The sequence below is a fragment of the Balaenoptera acutorostrata genome, chromosome 5, assembly GCF_949987535.1.
Source record: "Balaenoptera acutorostrata chromosome 5, mBalAcu1.1, whole genome shotgun sequence".
Classification (NCBI taxonomy): domain Eukaryota; kingdom Metazoa; phylum Chordata; class Mammalia; order Artiodactyla; family Balaenopteridae; genus Balaenoptera; species Balaenoptera acutorostrata.
Genome location: NC_080068.1, coordinates 66828057 through 66854362, shown reverse-complemented (window position 1 = coordinate 66854362; position 26306 = coordinate 66828057). Strand labels below are relative to the sequence as shown.

General features: G+C 39.6%; 2 protein-coding genes across 4 annotated transcripts in view; one reads left to right on the top strand and one right to left on the bottom strand.

Moving 5' to 3' along the window:
- Window positions 1–11190, bottom strand: part of PPAT (phosphoribosyl pyrophosphate amidotransferase) — a 38745-nt gene extending 27555 nt beyond the window's left edge. The window contains exon 1 of the mRNA XM_007165283.2: window positions 10892–11190. Within this exon, the coding sequence (XP_007165345.1) occupies window positions 10892–11019 (128 nt within the window). The 5' untranslated portion in view covers window positions 11020–11190. The remainder of the gene's footprint in view (window positions 1–10891) is intronic.
- Window positions 1–26306, top strand: part of PAICS (phosphoribosylaminoimidazole carboxylase and phosphoribosylaminoimidazolesuccinocarboxamide synthase) — a 52034-nt gene that overhangs the window by 9968 nt on the left and 15760 nt on the right. For all 3 annotated transcript variants that reach the window (XM_007165285.3, XM_057546701.1, XM_057546700.1), the window contains 7 exons: window positions 3852–3923; window positions 4744–5115; window positions 5446–5511; window positions 7583–7719; window positions 11848–11914; window positions 16096–16293; window positions 22164–22342. In XM_007165285.3, the coding sequence (XP_007165347.2) occupies window positions 3852–3923; window positions 4744–5115; window positions 5446–5511; window positions 7583–7719; window positions 11848–11914; window positions 16096–16293; window positions 22164–22342 (1091 nt within the window). The remainder of the gene's footprint in view (window positions 1–3851; window positions 3924–4743; window positions 5116–5445; window positions 5512–7582; window positions 7720–11847; window positions 11915–16095; window positions 16294–22163; window positions 22343–26306) is intronic.

Below are 26306 nucleotides of genomic sequence, written 5' to 3'. Positions count from 1 at the left end.
TGGATTCAGGCACCTGTATTTTTAGAGAAGATCATCAAGCACAGCCAGGTTGTCATGGTTTTAGAGAATAATACCAGCAGACGGCTGAAGACAGTAATACATAAAATCCAATTTGATTCCACTCGGGTAGAAAAATCAGCTACTTCCAGCAAATTATCACTTAAAAAATGTATGACCAATGAAATATGAAGAAATTAATCACTGGGAAGAATCATAGAACTCTTAGGCTATGCCTAAGTAAATAAGTAAAAAGAAATGGCCCATGAAAACTGAATAACTACTTCTTTGGATCTAAAATAAATTTATTTTTCTCCCTGTCTGAGCATAGGCAATAGAGGATAAAAGGAATCAGAAAGCTACCGCGGGAGAAAGGACTGGTTGTCTGAAGGGAAATTTGTGTTTGACAATCTTATCAGCTAGCTACCTGTCTCTTCTGAATATGGAGAAATTAAATTACCTTAATGAATCTCCATATCAGTTGCTATTTAAATGAGGTAGAACCTCAATACCCTGGCATTCTGGCCAAAGTCACTGCTTTCTAGTATAGTACAGTCACAGGTAGATCAACTCAGAGGGGTAGAGACCGGCACATATATCCTATTAGAGGTCACTCTTATCGTCAGCCTAAAAATCACATGTGAAAGACTACATGGTTCTTTTAAGAATAATCTTAAAATTATTTTCCTTTTGGCTGTAGTAAAATGTATTTCCAAAATTAAAATATTCACTATCCTGGCAATTTCACAAAAATTAGCAATGTGATGGCTAGCAGAGGGCATTAAAGTATCTATTGTTAGTATCTCAGAAGGCGTGCCAAGCATTTTGTTTCCTCCAATTCATTTATTTCTTTTAACAGACTGAAGATTAGTCTATAGTGTTCTTTAAAATGGAATATTTAAACACTTCTGTATATTTTGTATACAATTTGGGCAAACTTAGCAGTAAAATTATTATATATTCCAATGTACTTTAGTCATATGAAACAGTGTTGAGAACTTTTAAAAAATTATAAAAAAAAAAAGCTAAGACGTAGGTAAGCTGATAAATTTTAAACACAGGCAACTTGTTAATTAAAAAGGTGTCATTTTTCTAATTCTTACTGTTTATACTTTAATAAACTTTTAAAAAGCTGTGACAAAATAAAGCTGATGTCTGGTCTTTGCCCCTAGTTCCTAGCACAGTTTCAAAAACCTTTGGAATTTCTAGTGGTAGAAGGGTTTTGGGTTTTTTTTGTTGTGTTTGTTTTTAAATCTAATGAGGGGATCCAGGGTGGGTTTCTAGATAGCTTCAGGATGGTCACCAGAAAAACCACCCTTATGATCAGAGTTGGAATTTTGGCCCAGCCTGACCTCCAGGAGGTAGGTCATGCCATAAATCAATCATGTTGATGAAAACTCTGGCTCAGGTGAGCTTCTTGGATGAACACACTGATACGCTGGGAGGGTGACACATCCTGCATCCTGGACCCTCCCAAATCTTGCCCTGCGTGCCTCTTGATTTGGTTGTTCCTGAGTTCTCTTACGATAAAACTGTAATCCTAAGTATAGCACTTTCCTAAGTTCAAGAGTCGTTCTAGCAAATTCATCAAACCTGAGGAGGTCATGGCACCCCCTGAATTTATAGCCAGGCAGCCAGAAGTGTGGCCGGCATGTGAAGTAAAGGCAGTCTTGTGGAAGATTTGAGTCCTTAAAACTGCAGTCTGATGCTAATTCTGGGCAGTTAGTGTCAGAATTGAATTGCCATACACACACATTTGAGGCGGACATAACAGAAACTAAATGCTCCTCTTTCCTTAAAAGATACTAAATTTGGGGCTTCCCTGGTGGCGCAGTGGTTGAGAATCTGCCTGCTAATGCAGGGGACACGGGTTCGAGCCCTGGTCTGGGAAGATCCCACATGCCACGGAGCAGCTGGGCCCGTGAGCCACAACTACTGAGCCTGCGCGTCTGGAGCCTGTGCCCCGCAACGGGAGGGGCCGCGATGGTGAAAGGCCCGCGCACCGCGATGAAGAGCGGTCCCCGCACCGCGATGAGGATTGGCCCCCACTTGCCGTAACCAGAGAAAGCCCTCGCACGAACCGAAGACCCAACACAGCCAAAAATGAATAAATAAATAAATAAATAAATAAATAAATAAATAAATAAATAAATAAATAAGGGAAAATAATTTGAAAAAAAAAAAAAAAGATTCTGGACCTCAATCTTGCAGATAATAGATTGTGAACCTTTAAAAAAAAAAAAAAAAAAAAAAAGATACTAAATTTAGGGAATTCCTCCCTTCCCCCCAGATATGACATTTTACTGTCTAGAACTAATTACTCAAAATTTCTACATAATACCTAATCTCTGTAAATGTTATTTCCTGGAATAGAACGTGTGCCTCAGCCTAGGAACTGACAGTTTTAGTCACGTAAGTAAGATGTTCACTTAAGTATAAATTCATGTTTTGCTGAAATGAGATTTGAGCTCAAAGTTTACCTTGGACTTGGGCTCTCCGAAAGTAACCACTGGGGCAAGGGTAGGGGAAGGGTTTGGGCAAGGAAGGAGGTGGTAGGTGTAGTTATAAAAGGGCAACCTTTTGATGAAACTGTTGAGTATCTTGACCTTGATAGTAAAGACACAAACCTACCTAGGTGATAAAATTATTATAGAAGTTAATGCACACTGCAAGTGCACATGCACACATTCACAAATGAGTACAAATAAGATCTGGGAAATCAGAATCATAGTGGCAGATGGTACCAATGTCAGTATCCTTGAAGTAACAGAATATTATGGTTTATCAAATGTTACCATCGGAGAAAACTTGGCAAAGTTTAGAAGGGATCTCTATTATTTCTTACAACTGCATGTGAATCTATAATTATCTCAATAAAAATTTCAATTAAAAAAGTAGCTTATTAGGTAGCCTTATGTGGCTCCGGAGTACAGCCTGTCATTTGAGGTCTTGCTGTTGCCAGAAGCTAAACTTCATCCTCGTCTCATAGTCCAGACATGTCCTAAATAAGAAGATCAGGTCCTATCCTGATATAAATCTCCACATACCCATTGCTGCATATGCTTACTGCCCTCTTAACTACATTTTTGCCTCGCAGATCTACTAATACAAACCTTTGTCTAATTGTACAATAATGATTGCAAGCAACTAGACGCCTAATCTTAGTAACATAGATTTTTTTAAAAATGTCCCAGTGTATAGGAAAGTACAGCTGGGATAAAAGAAGAGTGTCACAGCATTGCTGTACTTCAACAGAGCAATCCAACATACCCATATGAGGAGCTCTCCCCAAATTACAAACATCTGACTTGTAAACATCCTAAACATATACTGGTCCACTAGAATAAATCCCTGTTATATTTACCGGGCTAAGCATTTTAAGTTCCTTAAAATATTTATCGCTTGTCTGCTGTTAACATCTGAATGTGAAAACTGCTAAAACCACTTAAAATCTTAGAGTCTTTCATTCCTTTATATGTATTGCAATAAGGATCATTCTTAGTTAAAATGAGGATCAAATGAAAAAAGAGATATAAGAGCACTTTGGCAGGCATTAAAATGTAACAATGAAAGACGTTACCAAATTGGATCACAAAGCACTTTCATACTCCCAAACAGAGCATACTGCCTTGAGACTTTAAGGCAGAACACTGCCAACATTTTGGTGTTGGTGGTGAATCCTATAAGGGCATCTTAAAGTTTGGTTACAGATGGCAAATATTCCTGGCTTTGAGGTTACAGTTTTGATGCTGGGATCCAGTCTTACTACTTTTTCACCACAATCTTCAATTGCAAAAGTAGATTAGGGTTCTGTGAACAACAAATTTAAATTGCTACTGTTTGTTTTCTGACAGAGGAAGACACTGTAAGTACTGCCTCAGAAGAGGTGGGCGGCCCTACAGCACTGCACAGTATCACTGGGTCAGGTACAGCATATACACTGTTGAATTTTAAAGGTTCTTTTGATACTGAAAATCTAATATATACCAGTTTAAATAGTTACAGGGAAGATCTCTGTTATGCATTATCCCAAATGCCTCATTATACCTGAGTTGGTAGAGAATATGGTAGGGAGAAAAGAAAATGTCTATTCCCACTTCTTTTTTTAAGTTAATTAATTTAATTTTTGGCTGCGTTGGGTCTTCGTTGCTGCGCACGGGCTTTCTCTAGTTGCGGCGAGCCGGGGCTACTCTCCGTTGCGCTGCGCGGGCTTCTCATCGCGGTTGCTTCTCTTGTTGCGGAGCACGGGCTCTAGGTGCGCGGCCTTCAGTAGTTGCGGCGCGTGGGCTTCAGTAGTTGTGGCTCACGGGCTCTAGAGGGCAGGCTCAGTAGTTGTGGCGCACAGGCTTAGTTGCTCCGCGGCATGTGGGATCTTCCCGGACCAGGGCTCGAACCCGTGTCCCCTGCATTGGCAGGCAGATTCTTAACCACTGCCCCACCAGGGAAGTCCCTATTCCCACTTCTTACTAAAAAAATCTGTAAATACAGAGACTCTCCATATTCATAAATATCCAATGAAGAATACCTATTGATGAAAAGCAGCTAAATTATTCTCACTAATATTGGGGATTAGTCTGCCTTATAATTTAAAAAATGTTTTGTTTGCATATGAATATATGACAAAAATTGATCCTTATACTGAAATTCTCAGTGCTTTACATCAATCCAGGTTGTTTTAAATGAATGATATTCAAATACAGGATGTATCTAAAAGTTTGAATAATTGTAACTCATGTCGATTCATAGGTAATCATATTCCTTTAGAAGATGCTAAAAGTCATTTACAGATTATAACAGTGAGCGACACAGAGGCTGGAAAACACTGGTGTGACAATGAGGTCAGAGCACTTATAAACATATGGTCTGACGAAAAAATTAAGCAAATGCTTGAAGGGGCCACAAGAAACAAAGAAATATTTGAGGAAATCGCCAGAAGACTAATGCAATTTGGAATAGACAGAGACTGGAAACAATGTCGTACCAAATACAAAAATTTAAAATATGAATACAGAGTTTTACAAAAGAAAAATGGCAACCCTCAAGGAAAAATGAGATTTTATGAAGAAGTTGATGGCCTCCTAGGACAACCATCTCTCAGAACTGCCAAATGGAAACATGGTAACCTTGGAATTGACCCTTTCAAAATGAAAATACTATAAACTTTCCCCTTTGCATTTAACTTAGCAAGAAATTCTTCAATAATAAATTCCTAACACTATTTTATGTTCAAATGACCCCCTAAGTTATTATAAATCACATACCTAATATAAGTCAAGAATTTCAATGTCTTTTCAAATCTTGTACCAAAATATTCCTAATTCTTAAACTCATTTCTTCATCTGTCCAACTGCTTAAATGTTCTAACTTTAGTGTACTTGAATGCTTGAAGACTAATGTATCTTAGACGATGTCATATAATGATTCTTCTCCTATGTTCTCTTGTTTAAGAATTATTTGAAAGTCATACCAAAAACCCAAGAACTTTGAGCATCAAGAGAAAAGCACATGAAGACGGTAAGAGTCTGAGAAATGCCAACTTTTTCCACACTGAGAAAAACTTCTGTAGCTTTTTCCTGATAAGAGATGGTTATTCCTGTCCTTGACAAATTAGACTACATTGTTTATGAGCTGTGTGAGAGCAAAAAATGCTGAAAAATGATTTCTTTCATAGCTTATTGAGAGTGCAAGTAAGAAAGTAAACAGAAACTTTCCCAGATCAGAAATTTCTGCACAACTATGCATTTATTGTGAGCCTTTAAATTACACTTTTCAGTGATTGCTATTAGAAGACTAGGGTGTAAAAGGAAAACCCCCCACAAACTAGTAAGTTCTGAATTTTGGTTTTCTCCAAAGGTAGCCAGCAATGGCTGTAACATTTTAGTATTGATAATTCTACAAATAAGCCAAACGCAGAAGCCAGCTAATTATGGAGCTGACCAAACTGACCCATTATAAGTATCAGAAAAGGTAACATAATATAGTATAGCACAGAGAAGAAAAACGGAGAATATAAGAAAAAGCACTGGTCTGAGACTCAGAAAACCTGAGTTCTAGTCTCTCTACCCGAAAAATTCAACACGGAGCAAATGACTGCATCTCTCTGGATCTCTATGATGATCCAACTTTAGCATATAGATTTATAATTTATCGAATTGTTTTGAGTTCACATAAATAGTTATTAAAGAGCTCAGTTTTTACAAAGTGAAGACATCTATGGAACTACTACTCAAGTCAAGATATAAAACATTACCAGCACCCTAGAGGCCCCCCTTCGTCATTAATCATCCTCTTAGCCCCCATAACGGTTATCATCAATATTCTGACTTCCATCACCACAGATTAGTTTTAGAATCATACAGTATGTTCTTTTTCTTTGGTATGTATTTTTTCATGTCAAGCTTCTTTTACACAACATTGTTTGTGAGATTCATCCGTGATTTTACTTGTAGCAGGAGTTTGTTCTTTTATATTGCTGTAGAATTTTCCATTATAGGAACGTACATCCCACTACCTTCTTTATCCAATGTTTCCAAATTGGGGCTACTATGAATAATGCTGCTATAAAATTTCTTGTGCATGTCTCCCAATGAACATATGTATGCACCTCTGTGGAGTATACACCCAAGAGTGGGATGCAGGGTCACTGGGTATGCATATCTCCAGGCACTGTTCTAAGCACTTTATATGTTAACGCATTTAATCCCTACTACAACCCTATGAGGTATAGGTGTCATCATCATCCCCGATTTACAGAGGAGGAGATGGAGGCATAGAGAAGTCTGTGCTGTTGCTCCGTTGCCTCTCTGTGAGGGGCAGGGACATCAGCCCTGTGTAGTACAGTATTCCTAGTGTCTATCACAGTGCCTTGCATACACACAGGAAGAGCTCAACAAATATTATTTGAATAAAGTATTAGAGAATAGCAGGAATCCACTGCCCCCCAGCCCTGCCAACAATGCTTATACCTCAAGTGAGCTGAAGATTTCATTCTCCACTTTTTGACGTAAATTACAAATCAGACGAGTTGCCCCATGTTTGCCTTTTCTTAATGCCCTTTAATGGATACGCTATTGAAAAGGGAAACTGCTAAGGATTAACCACACAAAAGTATCATTCCCAATACACTGAATTTGTGCACTGGACCTTTAAAATACGTAAGTCTAGCCCAACAGGTAAGAAACCAGACTCAGAAATTAAGGAGACTTGACCAAGATCAAACTGTTACTGGCAAACTTGGGACTAGGTTTCAAGTCTTATGTTAAAGAGGCTGTTCCCAATACTCACCAGAATGACAAAGCAGTAGTACTTTAAGACCCTTTTGGGGATAAGTCACTTTTCCAACTAAGGGAGTGTAAAACACTATAGGAATGTAACATGTCTGGTCATTATTTCTAAGAGATAAAAATCAAAAAAGTTAACTCCAGCCTTAATACGCAACTCAAAGCAAGTCCTCTGATAATCTACTCCTGTGTTTTCCAACAAACTAAATGAAGGTAACTGGGAACTAATTCCCCAGGTTGGTCTGAGTGCATCTCTCTATCTCGCAAGTGCCTTTCTAGTGATACATTATATACTCTGTTTGCAGAACCAGCGGCAGTATCTCTTAAGAAAACTGCTCCTGAGATCACTGCAAATCAGTTTCCTCAAAGAACAACAGAACCAAAAGATTGTACAGAATGTTTTTGCAGTCAGGAGACCCCCTACGTGACCCAACTTCATCAGGTAAATGTCATAAATTTTTAGAAAAAGTATGAAAATGTTTATCAGTTGTAGGGTTCAATTCCTAACCCAGGGAAATGATAATTCACTGAAAGGCATTTTCATCTCCCTAACTAACCAAGGAAAGGCTAACTAGTTGATTCACAGGATAAATCTATGAAATTTTAGTAATTCCTTTTATGGAATCTTCAAATATGTCCATGTCATTCTAGTCTCCATAAAATGTGACTGTGGTTTAAAGATGAAGATTTCTGATCTGTGAGGGGGTGTGTGATTTGTCCGGAACTCTGCAAACCGCTGAACTAATGTTTTTAGGGCTGAAAAAGCCCTTGGTGATTATATGAATCTGGCATGAACAAGCATGCACACACAGTTTTACAGCTGAAGAGGACAACTAGTTAGTTTAACATTGAAAAGTCCCCCTGACAGAAAGTAGAGCTATGGTATAAATCTGCAAATAGCCAGACTACTAAAAAGAAGTACTTCTGGACGAACCCATCTGAATTAAGCATCCAGTACATGACTGTCTAGTAATTGATACTCCATTTGTTTTTATATATAAAATACATAACATTACAACTTTCAGGTGTTCTGTTATCCCTGACACTAAATGTCTATGCCTAAGACAAAAACAGAACCAAATACAATGCAAAAGTGATAGAAATTTCACCTTCTAGATTCCATGTCTTAGGAAGAAAACGTGTAAGGCATAAACCCCTTCATCAAAAACGGGGGGGAAAAAAAATCAATTGAATCTTGTTGCTGTTGTTTTAAAACTAGCCATTGAGTGGAGGAGGGTGAGGAGGTAGAGCCTTCTGCAACAAACCACCACTTGCCAGTGTACACTGTATGTAACTAACTCTATATTAAACTATAACAACCTATCTAGGCTTCTAATTTTGACATTCCTTGATTCAATGCCATATTAAAACATTTTTTGTTAGTTTATTTTATTGAAGTATAGTTGATTTACAATGTTGGGTTAACTTCTGCTGTACAGCAAAGTGATTCAGTTATACATACACATACATTCTTTTTCATATTCTTTTCCATTATTGGTACCACAGGATATGGAATATAGTTCCCTGTGCTATACAGTAGGACCCTGTTGTTTAACCATCCTATTAAAAGCATTTTCTTAACCTTTGACCCCTACCTATGAGCTTAGAGAAGCAGAAGATTTTATCTTCTAGGCATAAAGAAGTTTCATATTCTTAGAATCAGAATCAGTTTCCCTAAAGGGTGAGGACTTTCGCTAATTTAAAATTTTGAATTCGATAGGATTATGGGCAAGAACCAGCCCTCTCAATGAACCTTAATGATTCTATGCCTACACAAGAAAAATTTAAATAGTTTTCCATTAACACCTTTCTTCCCCAGAAGCTACTGTTTTTCTTGCCACTGCTATTGAAAATATCACAAGGTGAATTTTCAATACTACAGTTTAACAAATACTTGCTCCATCAAATGAGCAGCCTGATAGAATCCATTTAATTTTCTCTATCATCATGTAGTAATCACATTTTTTATTGCCCTTACCTTGTATTATCTTATCTCATAATCCTTTCACTTAAAAGCCACTGCAGAAAAGTGCATGTAATTAGGAATAAAGTTATTCATTAAAAAAAAAAAAAATCACCCCCCTTTTCTTTACACACACATTTAAAGAGGAGATCTTGGGATGAACTTTCTGAGTTATTTTAGCTAAAAAATAAATAGTTAAAAAAAAATTCAAGGTCAGTTCATTTCTTTCTCACAGACCATCAGGCAACTCTAAAGATCCCTTGTTTTTTATACCTCTTCCCATGACAGAATATCCACAATAACTTCTCCGAAGAATGTTATAAACTAATGTTGCTCTGGACTACCATATGAATAGCTTTTAGTTTTTCCTTGGATTACATATAATCCTCTCAATAATGTAAATGTATTTTAAAATAAGATTTCTATTATGGTCAACCCACAATTATCCAAGATTAGAGTAAGTCAAACTAGAAATATTCTTTTTGATCCATCCCAGATTCTAAGTTACTCTCAGCTCTTAGAAAACAAGGAGTACACAAGATGTGAAACTCAAACTCAAGTATTCAGGACCCTGGAAAAAGCAAAGAGACTACTTCTAATTTAAGTTTGGTGAGGGAAAGCTAATCATTTGGAATGCATTTATACATATTGCTCCCATACTGCTGATAAGCGTTGTTGCCAAGTTCCTTAACTGTTCTAGAAGTTGTTGCTGACGTATTGCCTTATGGAAACTTTGTAATAGTTTCAGTGATAATGCCAAACTTAGGTTTATATTTCTTAAGGAAATTGTTTATATCAACTTCCAGTTAGTTCAGTTAGTAGAAAATGGAAGGATCACAGAAGCAGTTATTTTTTAACTCAAAGGATCTATCAGTTTTTCAAAGTCAATGTGTATCTTGTCAGACAGGAACTTCTCTCCTCTCCCTCTTTTAAAGAGAGGAGTTATTTTGGCATTTCCTTACTACCAACCTTTTCATTCGTTATCTAAAACGTTTACCAATGAATTTTTTGCAGATGCACTATTCCCTGTGATTGGGTTATTTTCTGTTAATTCATATGAGATCTAGAACCGGTAGTTCCTTTTGAACACCAAACTAATTCAGCTTCCCCGGGTTTGAATCCCTAAGTTCCCAATGCCTACGTTCAAATACACACATCTGCCCAGTAGCTCTGCCCTTGCAAACAAAAGCTTGCGGTGGCTGCAGGCTCCGCGCGAAACCTCAAGGTGTATTGTAGGTCCTGGACCAGCAGTCACCCCACACAAGCCTATCACAAGAACCGCTCCAGGCTCTGGGAGATTAAAACCCGCAAGCAGTCAAGAAAGAACCCCGACTGGGCTAGTCCAAGCGAATCGGAGCCTTATAAACTGGCCAGACCAAGGAGGGGTGCACGACACCGGAAGAGAGGGGAGAGCCCCTAAAGAGCATGAAGAGTTGCGGGGGACAGGCTGAAATCCAGGGAGGCAAGGTAGCCCCCGCGCACTCCTTGGCAATCGGTGGACGCCACCGGCAGGTACCCGTCCAGGTAAGAGAGAGATCCGGCCTCCGGTCCTCAAGCGCCCGCGAAATCGCCAACTCCGGCCGCGGGAAGCGGCTCGGGCAGATGGAGAAGCACACGCGCCGCCATCCCCACCCCTCACCCAGTCGCTCACCGGTGCTGCAGCCCCACGAGTCCCAGAGTGATCACATGCGGCACATCTAGCTGCGTGGGCCACTCTCCTGAGGCGATGCATCCGAACACGCCACATTCCTCTCGGATCCCCAACTCCTCCAGCTCCATGTCGCCGCCGAAAGCACGTGGAGGGACCCGCCGCTGCGGCAGGGGTCTAAGCACCAACCAGTTGTTCGTTCGGCCTGTGAGCCTCAGAAGCTCGGGCCAGCTGCGGCCGCTTCCTAACCAGCTGCTCGACCCTCGCTACTGCGGCGGCGCGTGCTTTCCCTAAGTGAGAGTGATTAGCTCGCCCACCGCCACCCTGCCCCGCCCCTACAGGCCCACCAATGAGCGAGGATGGAGGGAGAGGCTCCGCGGCTGAGGGGCGGAGTCAAAGGCCCTGTGGGGGTGGAGCTAGCCCTCCACCGGAGCCCTGGGGGAAGATCATTTTTCTGCACGTGGGAATCTCCGTTATTTTCCAACACCCAAGACTGAGATGATGAGACTAGCGGGGTTAACGTCATTTCTCTCCTAGAGGATGTAAATTTTGTATGTCCCTCCCCACATGCTTTCCCCCCGGCCGTCACTACTTGGTATGCTCCAACCTCTGAGCGACTCTCGCTGCCGAGGAGGGGGCCAAGTCAGCGAGCTGCTGTAGGGTGGGGAGGGGCCGCCAGTGCGCGCCACTTTTCCTCTTTCCTGGAACTGCGCCCGCGCAGGGCGGGGCACGGTCCGCGTCGCTGCGCCTGCGCGGCGGGAAGCCTTGCGGGAGGCGCTGGCTCCCGGAGTCCAAGTTCCTCTCGGTCCGCAGAGACCCCCGAGGTTCCGTCACCGCGGTGGTGCTCGAAGAGACCGCGAGGGGGCACTCTGGGTTACGCGGCCCCGCCGGGGGCGTGTCTGTGGGCCGTGCCTCCCTTCCCAGCCCCGTGAGCCTCTCTGATCACTCCTCTTTTCCAGAGTCCTGCCTCTCTTCCTAGAGCTGCCGCTGCTTCCAGACCACTCCGGATAATGGCGACAGCCGAGGGTGAGTAACAGGCGTCCCCAGGACTTGGGACTCCCTGCCATCCACGGTCTTCCTGCCCCTCTGCCTTGAGCTCGAGGGTTCACGCCGGCACGTGCGCGCTCCGCGGCCCCGACGGCAGCCTTCCCCGGGCAGAACCCGGTCTCCCTGCACCCGCCCCTCTAGGCCACTGGGCTGGCGAGCACGTGGCCCAGGCGTTGCTGAGCGGTGCGTCAGAAACAAAGCGCTCCCGGGCCTCCGAACTTTCTGAAACAAACAGAACTGCTTCTGGGATGGGGAAAAGGCGCAAAGGGTCATTAGGAAGAGAAATGGCCAGGGGTTGGAGAGGTGCTTGGAAATCGCGTTTGCAATCAATAGATATTGCAAAACAATCGCAGGAGCATCTAGTGTTGACTCTTGAAACCAAAGTCTTGCTTTCTCCTGTTAGGCTAATAATAACCTGCTATTCCAGAAAGTTAATAATTGAACCTTCTGAAAAATTTGATATTTTCTGTGCAGATTTTGTGTGTGTTTTTAGCCTTTTTATGCCAGTGATGGCTTTGGAGAGTTACAAAACCACCAGAGAAAAATTTCCTTCCTTCACTTTGCACTTATTATATTACATATTTATACAATCATTTTGGCCACTCGTGATTAGGATCCTCAGGAAAGATCGTTTGTGCTATTTTTACTGTAAAACCTTGTCTTCCAGCCCCCATACCCTATTTCTAAACTTAGGGTGAACCAAATTCCTTGTGTTGCCCGGTCACTACATTCTCTTCCACATAGAAAAATTAAATTTAGGTAAAAAACTGTAGACTAAACAAAATGGTCCTGGTAACAAGTAACAACTCCATAAAATAAATGCATTAGACCAGAATTTTCCCTGCCATACCTCTAAACTGACAGATCTCTAAAATCTTTGCTCTTCCACTTCCTTCCATCTTGCATTTTTTTTTGGCAGGTTAATTTTTCCAAATTTTCACTTTTATGGTTTCTTTTTTTTTTTTTTTATAAATAAGTAAATTTTTTTTTTAAAGAATTTCACTTTATTTTTTGGCTGTGTTGGGTTTTCGTTTCTGTGCGAGGGCTTTCTCTAGTTGTGGCAAGCTGGGGCTACTCTTCATCGCGGTGCGCGGGCCTCTCACTATCGCAGCCTCTCGTTGCGGAGCACAGGCTCCAGACGCGCAAGCTCAGTAGTTGTGGCTCACGGGCTTAGTTGCTCCGCGGCATGTGGGATCTTCCCAGACCAGGGCCCGAACCCGTGTCCCCTGCATTGGCAGGCAGATTCTCAACCGCTGCGCCACCAGGGAAGCCCCACTTTAAAGGTTTCTAAATGGCACTTCATTGCCCAAAAAATGTTCTCTGGCAATGCAAAAACTATTGAAATCCAGTCTGAAGAACCTTTCATTCACATCCTGCATACTGCTTCCTTCCTACCTCTTCAGCCCTTACTTAGGTTTTTCTCTCTTATGAATCCTAAGCCTACATTCCAGGCAGGTTAATTCGCCAAGTTTACTCTTCTCTATGTTTGTTTTTGCTGTTTCTTCTACAACAGTGCTGTCTAATAGAAATATAATGTGACACTATATGTAACTTTGTTTCCTAGTAGCCACATTTTAAAAAGTAAAAAGAAACAGGTGAAATGATATTTAATATATTTTATTTAACCCAGTATATCCAAAGTAGTATCATTTCAACACGTAATCAATATAAAAAATTGTGATTTTTGCAAAACTTTTTTTCAGATTGAAATTCACTGTGTATTTTACGCTTAACTTACATCATCTCAATTTGGAGTAGCCGCGTTTCAAGTATTTCATAGCCATATGTGGCTAGTGACTACCTTATTGGACAGCACAGTCCTAGATATTCTTACCTCTTTGTGGAAGTTCTGTACTTTTCAGTACTCTTAAATGTCAACTCTATGAATTATTCTCAGTCCTCATCAATCTCTTCTGAATTCATCTATGAATTTGTAGCAGGCATTTTGGCACTTATAACAAATGTCTCCTATGATGTTATGTTATTTCTATCCATTAGTTGAAATTCCTACCCTGTTTAAAAATTAAGTAATAAATACCGATTCAGGGAATTCCCTGGTGGTCCAGTGGTTAGGACTCCTTGCTTCCATTGCAGGGGGCACAGGTTCGATCCCTGGTTGGGGAACTAAGATCCCACAAGCCGCACGGCGAGGCCGTATGTAAATAAATACATACGTACATACCGATTCAACTAAGTCGAGAGAGAGGAGCAGTAGGTACGAATTATCTAACCCAGGCAACATCTTAACTTTCCCTTCTTTTATCCCCCATATTGAATCAATTGTTATAAAACCTTTTACCTTTTAAATATCTTGAGTCTTACCCAACTGCTTTTTCTTTAGACCAGGACATTTCTTGCCTGGATTGCTGCCACAGCATCGTAAGTGGTCTCTCAGTCTCTAGTTTTCTTCCACCCACCCCCTCCTCATTTCATTCTCCACACAGTAGCCATAATGGTCTTTCTGATATAGAAACTCTGTCATTTTACTGAAGTACTTAAAAGCTTTATAGTTGTTCCTAGGATAAAGTGTAAACTCAATCAGCATGGCTTGTGAGACCCGAAGGGTGAGTAGTGAAATGGAAGGGAAGGAAACAGTGTTTCAGGCCTAGGGAAGAGCATGTTAGACGCCTGAGAGGAGGATGTAGAGATTCAGTTACAAAGTTGGAGTTCTAGGAAGGGAATAGAGAAATCTGAATTTGGAGCCCTGAGCTGGGACTCCATTCTTGGAAGGACCTTTTAAACCTTGTCAGTGAATCAAGACATTACAATAAGAGGATGGGAATTCATCCTCTGAATTAGGTACCCTGCAGTGGCAACTATTAAACTGAATTGTAACTGTTTTGTTTAATTGTTAACCTTCACTAACTGGTGATGTGACCCCTGCCCAATTCCTCAGGCTTATCTCCTGCCTTCCCTTTATACTCCTTAGCTGCTACCCGCTCCCGCTCCCCACGCCTTCACCCCCAACAGCAATGTACACACACAGTGCTCCAAACATACTGAAGTTCTGCCAGGCGCTCTTTCATCCGCTGGTCTTTTTCACCACCACTCTCTACACCTTGCCATCTTCCAGCTAAATTTTGACTATTCCTCAGATCTCAGCCTAATCCTCACTTTGTTCTAGACTTCCTTCTTTGATGTCTAGACATCAGAGGTTAGGTTAAGTGATCCTGCTATGAACCTGTGATTCCATAGTCTGTGTATTTCTCACCTTATACTTACTACGATGTTTAATTTCAGCTTCCCTCAGACTCCAGTCACTTGAGAGCAGGAACTCCGTTTACTGGTACATCCCTAGTACCTGGCACATGGACACTAAAAAATGCAGATACTGAGACTGAGTCGATGTTCTGGGAGAATGAGGGGTGATTTCTCCTCTTGGAAATTTTAAGTCCTTAAATGTCTATTATCTCTGATCTTCATCAAAATCATTCTTTCTAATGACCCAAGTCTACTTTTCTTTAGGTCTGATGACCTGCATCAAAATTGGATTCTCTTGTCCTTACTTCTCACAGTTTTCTATAGCTGTTAGTGAGGAGAGGGGATCAAGGATGCGGGGGGTGCTTCCAAATGGGCTAACTTCAGTGGATGGAGGTGCCCCCTCTTGCACATTAACTTGAAATCAAGAAACACATCTGGCTGAACTTTCCCATTTTGCCTGCCATGGAAAGCAGAAGACGGGAAAAATACAGCATTTTTTTCCCTGCAAGCTAGTTTAGTTATTGTATTGTAAGAACATATATGAAACTACTCATGTTGTTGCATTAATTTTAATGTATTTTAACTAATTCTACTTCAGTTCTGCTGTGAGAGAGGCAGGTTGATAGTGAAAAGAGCACGACACAGCATTAGATATCGGAAGACAGGGTTTTTTCCGGCTCTGCTATTTCTTAACTGTGTGACCTCTACTTTTTGATACTTAGTTTCCTAATCTATATAATTATTTACATAATTAAAATTCGTGACAAAATTTTATGAATGAAATGTGATGATGCGTTGAAAATTGTAGAGTGTAAGGTTCTATGCAGATGAATTCATTTTTATTAAAATTATTTAATTATGCTATGTTCACTGATTCATCGTTCTAGACAATTCAGTCTTCTAAATTATCTTCTCTACGAAACTTCCTGAAATCTGATGTTTCTGTTTTATTTCCACAGTACTGAAGATTGGTAAAAAACTCTATGAGGGTAAAACAAAAGAAGTCTATGAATTGTTGGATAGTCCAGGAAAAGTCCTCCTGCAGTCCAAGGACCAGATCACAGCAGGAAATGCAGCCAGAAAGAATCACCTTGAAGGAAAAGCTGCAATCTCAAATAAAATTACCAGTTGTATTTTTCAGCTGTTACAGGAAGCAGGTGAGTGGCTCTCCCAGTAGCCTCCCCCTTCATGTTCTTTCTCACGTATACATACTGGTCCTTTTCATGGGGAAATGACATTATTTGGATAAATAAGATGTTGATTACCAGTTGATTTTTTTTTTTTCAGTTGTTATAGGAAGCAGGTAAGTGACTCCCCCCTGCAGCCTCCTCCCTTTCACACATACCACTCTGATCTCTTTAATGGGGAGATAATGGCATTATCTGGTTTAACAACATGTTTGGGGATGTCTCACATGCTAAACTTATTTAAATTAAACCAGAAACTTAAATTTCACTGTAACACTTTACTTGGTTTGGAATTACTTAAGTAGTATCATTCAGTTAGTTAAAAGGAATCTTAACAGTTTGCTACAGTCTTTGTCTGACATGTATTTCTGCAACTTTCCTCTGCTAGGACATCTTAGGAGAGGCTTACCCGTGAAGGAACTTAAGGAACTTAACCTGTGAAAGAAGCACATTCTGGTGTTTGGCAGCTCTAACTGGTGAATTGAAATTTAGTCCCTAAAATTCTATATAAATTTGCGCCACCCGTTGGAGATTATACAGAACTTCAAATCCCTCTTGTACTTGAAAGCCCTAAAAAGTAATTGAAGACTGCAACCACACCTTCTCATCCTGCCATTCCCTAAGTGAGAGATTTGGACTAGATCAAGATCTGCAGGGTTACCTCCTGCTCTAAAACTGAATGAAGACTATTTCCAATAGAGAAATCTATTCGAAAGATGAAATTCAGATCAAAACATTCTGTGGAGGGCGTTTGGAGTGAAAGAAGGGAAATTAGGATAACGGTTTTTCTGCAGGAATTCAGGCAAAAGCTGATCGGTCTGTAGTGTATAAAATCTCAGCCAGCAAAAGATTTGAGCTCTTTGCCTACAGTGTAAGAGACCTTGTGCCTTGGATCATTCAACGTGTGAAGCCTCCAGTTCCTTATCTGTAAAGTAAAAGCTTTGTTCTTTATCATTCTGGTTCTAATTTTACAGTTTAATAACATTGTCTCCTTTTACTTCCAGTATTCCCAGTTGCCCTCACATTTCTTAGATTTTCCAGTAAGCATTAATCTTAATTATTAGTAATTAAAATTAATTAATTACTCTTTCTTAAATCCAAAGGGGAATTTAATACCTTTGTTTCCAGTGAAGATAGATGTGCCTTCCACAAAATAACAAGGTAATTCAAGTTAAACCCATTCCATCAATACAGAATAGGTTCTTGAGTAGTTTTGCCTCTTCCAAAGTACCCTGTTTCACATTTTTAATTAATGTGTAAAAAATACGTTTACTTGACAGCCTAAATTGTCATCCATATCATAAATCCCTCTATGCATTGAGGGTGAAAATATTGCTGTAAATTTAAAGCACCTCCCTCAGTTCATAACTAATACAACCCAGGACTTTTACTTCAAGGCCTCCTTGATTGGTGGTTTCCCAATGACTGAGTAGATTTCTAGAGAGAGCATCAAACTAATATTAGGTTTCTTTTGTAGGACAAATAAGTGCTCCATTTTGTAACCTCACAAGTTATCTCCTCCCCATACACATTAAAATGGTTTATAGTTGCTAGACACTATAAGCTCTTAACAATACAACTAGCTTCTGTGTCCCCATAGCAATTGTACCCCTCTATGGGATTATATATATGCATTTAAGTAATGGGGGATAAGTACAGGCCCAAGTTTTTATTTGCTTATTTAATACGGCACCTATTCAGTGTACTTGCCAGGGCTTAAGAACAGGTGAATTAGGGTGATATAGTTTTGACTCTCAAAGTCCTGCATGCAGCTGGGAAGGTTGGTCATCCACGTGAAGTACTCCAGCAATCATCTATTTGGCATACTTAACATAGCTAAAACTTACTTGGTTCACAAGAAATGCTGAAAGGTGTTTTCCAGGTTTTATATACTGTGGAAAATCTACGGTTTTAAAAATTCTTAAACAGATGATTAGTTTTAGGGTATGGATTAAGAGTTCTATTAAGCCTTATATAATTTTTACTTGCTAGTAGTTAAATGCTATGTCTAGTTGACCATCAGTGGTCTATTTAAAACTGCTTTCTTGGGGCTTCCCTGGTGACGCAGTGGTTAAGAATCCACCTGCCAGTGCAGAGGACATGGGTTCGAGCCCTGGTCCAGGAAGATCCCACATGCCACGGAGCAACTAAGCCCGTGTGCCACAAGTACTGAGCTCACATGCCACAACTACTGAAACCCACACGCCTAGAGCCCATGCTCCACAACAAGAGAAGCCACTGCAATGAGAAGCCCGTGCACCGCAATAAAGAGTAGCCCCTGCTTGTCGCAACTAGAGAAAGCCTGCGTACAGCAACGAAGACCCAATGCAGCCAAAAATAAAATTAAAATAAAAAAGTTATAAGTTTACTAAAAAAGTAAAATAAAACTGCTTTCTTTATAAACAGGGATATATTCCAAATTAAGATATTTCTAGAAATTCGAATGGAAAAAGCACCAGAATGAGAATCAGTAAATCACAATTCTAGTTTTCTGTTTGTCACTCATGAGCAAACTATAAAAGACTGTATTATACATGCTGTACCTGAATTTTGAAGTTCCTGAATTTAGTCTCATTACTAAAAAATCAAAATTTAACCTTTTAAGTTTCAATTCCCTCCTGCACAGAAACGCACTATGATTACATTTTGGTGTGATAGTAGTGATATGACTAATAGTCTTGCAGTTGTTAAACCACAGGTGGGGAGCTGGGCAACCTTAATAGAGGGATGGCTCCAGCGCTGTCATCCTTGGCCATTGTAATTCAGAATGTGAAATGACATTTACATTTTCTTAGTAGTCTTGATAGGAGTTTTGAATTTTGTAAACAACTGAGACTAATGGGAGGATTTCTTTTTCTCACTGTATGAAGCCATGGAATTTGCTTTAATCATTAACACGTATATTAGAAGCAATCATTATATCATCTAAACTGAATCTCTCTTTTTTTCTTAGTAGCAATTTTTTTTTTTAATGTACAAGATCATTACCATAAGTTGATTCTGTGGTTTTGATTCCCTTAGATATAGGGGAGGACTTTCCTCTGAGTAACAATAACTGTTGTGTATATTTGAACAATAGATTTGGATACTAGTCTATCAAGCTTGATAGACAACTGAGCAAATATGACTACTAGGTAACAAACCTCTTAAACCCAGACATGTACTTACCACCTCAAGTTAAGGATTGATTTAAATCATCTGCCTGCCCATGAGCCCAATCATTCATTAAAGGTTAAAATGGCCTAAATATTGACACTTTTAACATTCTTTCCCAGAGTTGCTGTTCGTGCAGCATACAACTATTTATTTATTTCTTTATTTATTTATTTATAAATTTATTTATTTTTGGCTGTGTTGGGTCTTCGTTGCTGCATGAGGGCTTTCTCTAGTTGCGGCAAGTGGGGTCTACTCTTTGTTGCGGTGAGCAGGCTTCTCATTGCGGTGGCTTCTCTTGTTGTGGAGCACAGGCTCTAGGTGCGTGGGCTTCAGTAGTTGTGGCTTGCGGGCTCTAGAGCACAGGCTCAGTAGTTGTGACGCACGGGCTTAGTTGCTCAGAGGCATGTGGAATCTTCCCAGACCAGGGCTTGAACCCGTGTCCCCTGCATTGGCAGCTGGATTCTTAACCACTGCACCCCCAGGGAAGTCTACAATTTATTCTTTTCCCTGTTTTAATTGAATCTTCCTGGTTAAACCCAGAGGGAATGTGGAGAAAACAGTACAGGTTTAAAAACTGGATAGTGCATTTCAGGTCCAGGCTCCATTACGGATTGGCAGCATGACCTAACTTGTTAAGTTACTTAACTGCTATGAGCCTCTACTTCTTTCACTGTAAAATGTGAATAATAACAGCTACCTCAAAAATTTTATGTATGGTTAAATGAGATAATATGTAAAATACTTCGGGGACTTCCCTGGTAGTCCAGTGGCTAAGACTCCATGCTCCCAATGCAGGTGACCTGGATTTTATCCCTGGTCAGGGAACTAGATCCCACATGCATACTGCAGCTAAGAGTTTGCATGCCGCAGCTAAAGATCCCATGTGCTGCAACTAAGACCTGGCGCAGCCAAAATAAATAAATAAATAAATATTTTTAAATAAATAAATAAAACACTCAGCATGATACAGGGTTTCCATAAATGTAGGTTCCCTTTACATATGGATACATACATAGGTACATACATACATAGATACATACATAAGATCAAAGATCTTCAGTCCTTTCCTGATAAGAAAAATTTGATCTTATTAGAGGTTTAGATGGGGATTGGAGGTACTAATATTGTAGCCCAAAGATGAGCATTATGTTAAACCCATGCAGGTTCCTAGGAGATATTTTAATTCATGTTAGTGCTATGATGTAATAACACGTCTAGGAGAGGCGGTATAGCATAGTGGTTAAGTGAGCAGCGTAAAGAGTTCAGACAGTGTGGGTTAGAAACCCTGCTTTACCTAGTACTAGCTGACGTAACTCCTGTGTCTCAGGGTTGTTATCTGTTTCATTGGATGAACATCATACCTTATCAGGTGCTATGAGGATTAAGCAAAAAGAAAATGAATTTATAATGCCTGACCTAAAGTAGGTCTTGCAAATTGTGGTAAAATATACACACATAAAATTTACCATGTTAACCATTTTTAAGTGTACGATTCAGTGGTGTTCAGGTACACTGACAATGTTGTGCAACCATCACCACTATCAATTTCTGGAACTTTTTCATCATTTCAGACAGAACCTTTGACCCATTAAACAATAACTCTCCCCTGATAACCTCTATTCTACTTTCTGTCTCTATGAATTTGCCTATTTTAGGTACCTCATATAAGTGGAATTATACAATTTTCACCTTTATTTCACTTAGCATAATGTTTTCATGAATCATTCATCATGCTGTAGCATATATCAGAATTCCCTCCTTTTTGTAACTGAATAGTAATTCATTGTATGTAAACTACATTTTGTCTGTCCACTACACTCATCTGTTGTTAGACACTTGGGTTATTTCCCCCTTTTTGGCTCTTGTTAATAATGATACTATGAACTTTGGTGTACAAACATCTGTTTGAGACCTTGCTTTCAGTTCTTTTGTGTATATACTTAGAGTGGAATTGCTGGATCATATAGCTTATAATACATTGTAACTATTATTAGAGAGGTTGTTATTTTTCATGGCCGCCACATAAACTAGCTCTTTATCTTAGTTTTCGAGTAACAGTTTGCGTAAGAGTGAAGAGAGGACGGGCAAATATTTTCTTTGCTCTTGGCCAAATTGGCCTCCATGTTCCTGCTGCTACCTGTTGAATGCTTTTTTCAAGGACTCTTTGCTTTAAATATGGAGAGAAAAAGGCTGTCCAAAATTTAGGGCTGTATCTTATTATCATAAATAGATTAATATTTTACAAGGCCCATATAAGCCTGGACCATAGAATGAGAATTCTGCCACCAGATCTGGTTTAGAGATAATTTAGTGCCACTTAGTCATGTGCCTTGTGCAAAGTTAGGTGCACAGTGGCAGAGGAGACAGTATTTTTTGAACAGATAAATGATGGTAAAAACATTGGGACCCAGATTTTTTGATCCAGCTTGCCTTGCAACATTAACATGAAATATTCCTGAATATTCTGATAAGCAGTAGAAAGCCATATTAATACTTTTTTTCCTACTTCTGCCTTTTTAAAAAAAATTACATTTGTTTCTGATATGCCATTTAAGGGTAATGCATTTGGCTACATAGGTTTTTTGTTTTGTTTTTTGTAAAGGGTAGAATTTTATTAGGCCTCAGATCTCCCTTTTTTAAATACAATTTTAATGCTTTTTTTTCTTTTTGTCATCAATCTGTAGGTATCAAAACTGCTTTCACCAGAAAATGTGGAGACACAGCTTTCATTGCACCTAAGTGTGAAATGATTCCAATTGAATGGGTTTGTAGAAGAATAGCAACTGGTTCTTTTCTCAAAAGAAATCCTGGTGTCAAGGAAGGATATAAGTTCTACCCACCTAAAGTAGAGATGTTTTTCAAGGTAATTATTTTATACCTCCCTGTCTTACTATAACATAGCAACAAGTTTATTACAAAGTCAAAAGATTTAAATATTATCAAAGCTTTTGATACTACAGTTGTCATTCCAGAAATATTTGTCAAAAATGTACACTTTAATTAGCAATGATAATTCAGATTTTTAAAAGAAAACCTTTGAAAATCTGCTTATCTTATTTTGGACCAAGATGACTAACAAAATGAACAAATTAAAATTAGCAGTTACAAGTCACTGGAAGAGCCTTTCCCAGAAGCATGGAGTGACACTTTCTCCTCAGGAAAAGGTGTTTTTTCTTTTTGGAGGCGGGTTGCGGGATCTTAGTTCCCCAACCAGGGATTGACGGCGTGCCCTCGGCAGTGAAAGCTCGGAGTCCTAACCACTGGACAGCCAGGGAATTCCCAGGAACAGGTTGGTGGGAAGCCTGGGTGAAGAAAAGAAGATGAACACAAGAACCAGATTCAAATCACCTGTACTCTTTGAACCCTATTAGGTGAAGCCAGAGTGAGGCCTTCACATAATGAGATTGAACTTACTGTTTTCTACAGTCGTGTGGCTGACAGGGTCTTGGTGCTCCAGCCAGGTGTCAGGCCTGAGCCTCTGAGGTAAGAGAGCTGAGTTCAGGACATTGGACCACCAGAGACCTCCTGGCCCCACGTAAAATCAATCGGCGAGAGCTCTCCCAGAGATCTCTGTCTCAGTGCTAAGACCCTGCTCCACCCAACGACAAGCAAACTCCAGTGCTGGACACACCATGCCAAACAACTAGCAAGACAGGAACACAACCCCACCCATTAGCAGAGAGGCTGCCTAAAATCATAATAAGGTCACAGACACCCCAAAACACACCACCAGACATGGTCCTGCCCACCAGAAAAACAAGATCCAGCCTCATCCACCAGAACACAGGCACCACTCCCCTCCACCAGGAAGCCTACACAACCCACTGAACCAACCTTACCCACTGGGGGCAGACACCAATAACAACAGGAACTACGAATGTGCAGCCTGCGAAAAGGAGACCCCAAACACAGTAAGTTAAGCAAAATGAGAAGACAGAGAAATATGCAGCAGATGAAGGAGCAAGGTAAAAACCCACCAGACCAAACAAATGAAGAGGAAATAGGCAGTCTACCTGAAAAAGAATTCAAAATAATGATAGTACAGATGATCTGAAATCTTGGAAATAGAATGGAGAAAACGCAAGAAATGTTTAACAAGGACCTAGAAGAAATAAAGAGGAAACAAACAATGATAAACAACACAGTAAATGAAATTTAAAATTCTCTAGAAGGAATCAATAGCAGAATAACTGAGGCAAAAGATGGGATAAGTGACCTGGAAGACAAAATAGTGGCAATAACTACTGCAGAGCAGAATAAAGAGAAAAGAATGAGAAGAATTGAGAACAGTCTCAGAGACCTCTGGGACAACATTAAACGCACCAACATTCAAATTATAGGGGTCCCAGAAGAAGAAGAGGGAAAAAAAGGGACTGAGAAAATATTTGAAGAGATTATAGTTGAAAACTTCCCTAATATGGGAAGGGAAATAGTCAATCAAGTCTAGGAAGTGCAGAGTCCCATATAGGATAAATGCAAGGAGAAACATGCCAAGAAACATATTAATCAAACTATCAGAAATTAAATACAAAGAAAAAATATTAAAAACAGCAAGGGAAAAGCAACAAATAACATACAAGGGAATCCCCATAAGGTTAACAGCTGATCTTTCAGCAGAAACTCTGCAAGCCAGAAGGGAGTGGCAGGACATATTTAAAGTGATGAAAGGGAAAAACCTACAACCAAGGTTACTCTACCCGGCAAGGATCTCATTCAGATTCGACGGCTAAATTAAAACCTTTACAGACAAACAAAAGCTAAGAGAATTCAGCACCACCAAACCAGCTTTACAACAAATGCTAAAGGAACTTCTCTAGACAGGAAACACAAGAGAAGGAAAAGACCTACAATAACATACCCAAAACATTAAGAAAATAGTAATAGGAACATACATATCGATAATTACCGTAAAAGTAAATGGATTAAATGCTCCAACCAAAAGACATAGACTGGCTGAATGGATACAAAAACAAGACCCATATTTATGCTGTCTACAAGAGACCCACTTCAGACCTATGGACACATACAGACTGAAAGTGAGGGGATGGAAAAAGATATTCCATGCAAATGGAAATGAAAAGAAAGCTACAGTAGCAAATCTCATATCAGACAAAAATAGACTTTAAAGTAAAGACTATTACAAGAGACAAAGAAGGACACTACAGAATGATCAAGGGATCAATCTAAGAAGAAGATATAACAGTTGTAAATATTTACGCACCCCACATAAGAGCATCTCAATACATAAGGCAAATGGTAACAGCCATAAAAGGGAAAATCGACAGTAACACAATAATAGTAGGGGACTTTAAGACCCCACTTCACCAATGGACAGATAAACCAAAATGAAAATAAATAAGGAAACACATGCTTTAAATGACACATTAAACAGGATGGACTTAATTGATATTTACAGGACATTCCATCCAAAAACAACAGAATACACTTCTCAAGTGCTTATGGAACATTCTCCAGGATAGACCATATCTTGGGTCACAAATCAAGCCTTGGTAAATTTAAGAAAATTGAAATCATATCAAGTATCTTTTCCAGCCACAACTCTGAGGCTAGATATCAATTACAGGAAAAAAACTGTAAAAAAATACAGACACATGGAGGCTAAAAAATACAGTACTAAATAACCAAGAGTTCACTGAAGAAATCAAAGAGGAAATCAAAAAATACCTAGAAACAAATGACAATGAAAACACGACAACCCAAAACCTATGGGATGCAGCAAAAGCAGTTCTAAGAGGGAAGTTTATAGCAATACAATCCTACCTCAAGAAACAAGAAATATCTCAAATAAACAACCTACCCTTACACCTAAAGCAATTAGAGAAAGAAGAACAATAAAAACCCCAAAGTTAGCAGAAGGAAAGAAATCATAAAGATCAGAGCAGAAATAAATGAAAATAAATGAAGGAAACAGTAGCAAAGATCAATAAAACTAAAAGCTGGTTCTTTGAGAAGATAAACAAAATTGATAAACCATTAGCCAGACTCATCAAAAAAAAAAAAAAAGGAAGACTCAAATCAACAGAATTAGAAATGAAAAAGGATAAGTAACAACTGACAGTGCAGAGATACAAAGGATCATGAGAGATTATTACAAGCCACTATATGCCAATAAAGTGGACAATCTGGAAGAAATGGAGAAATTCTTAGGAAAACACAACCTTCCAAGACTGAACCAGAAAGAAATAGAAAATATAAACAGACCAATCACCGACACTGAAATTGAGACTGTTATTAAAAATCTTCCAACAAACAAAAGCCCAGAACCAGATGGCTTCACAGGTGAATTCTATCAAACGTTTAGAGAAGAGCTAACACCCATCCTTCTCAAACTCTTCCTAAATATAGCAGAGGGAGGAACACTCCCAAACTCATTCTACAAGGCTACCATCACCCTGATACCAAAACCAAACAAAGATGTCACAAAAAAAGAAAACTACGGGTCAGTATCACTGATGAACATAGATGCAAAAATCCTCAACAAAATACAAGCAAACTCCAACAGCACGTTAAAAGGATCATACACCATGATCAAGTGGGGTTTATCCCAGGAATGCAAGGGTTCTTCAATATATGCAAATCAGTCAGTGTGATACACCATATTAACAAATTGAAGGATGAAAACTATGTGATGATCTCAATAGATGCAGAAAAAGTTTTTGACAAAATTCAACACCCATTTATGATAAAAACTCTCCAGAAAGTAGGCATAGAGGGAACTTACCTCAACATAATAAAGGCCATATATGACAAACCCACAACAAACATCATTCTCAGTGGTGAAAAACTGAAGCCCTTTCCACTAAGAT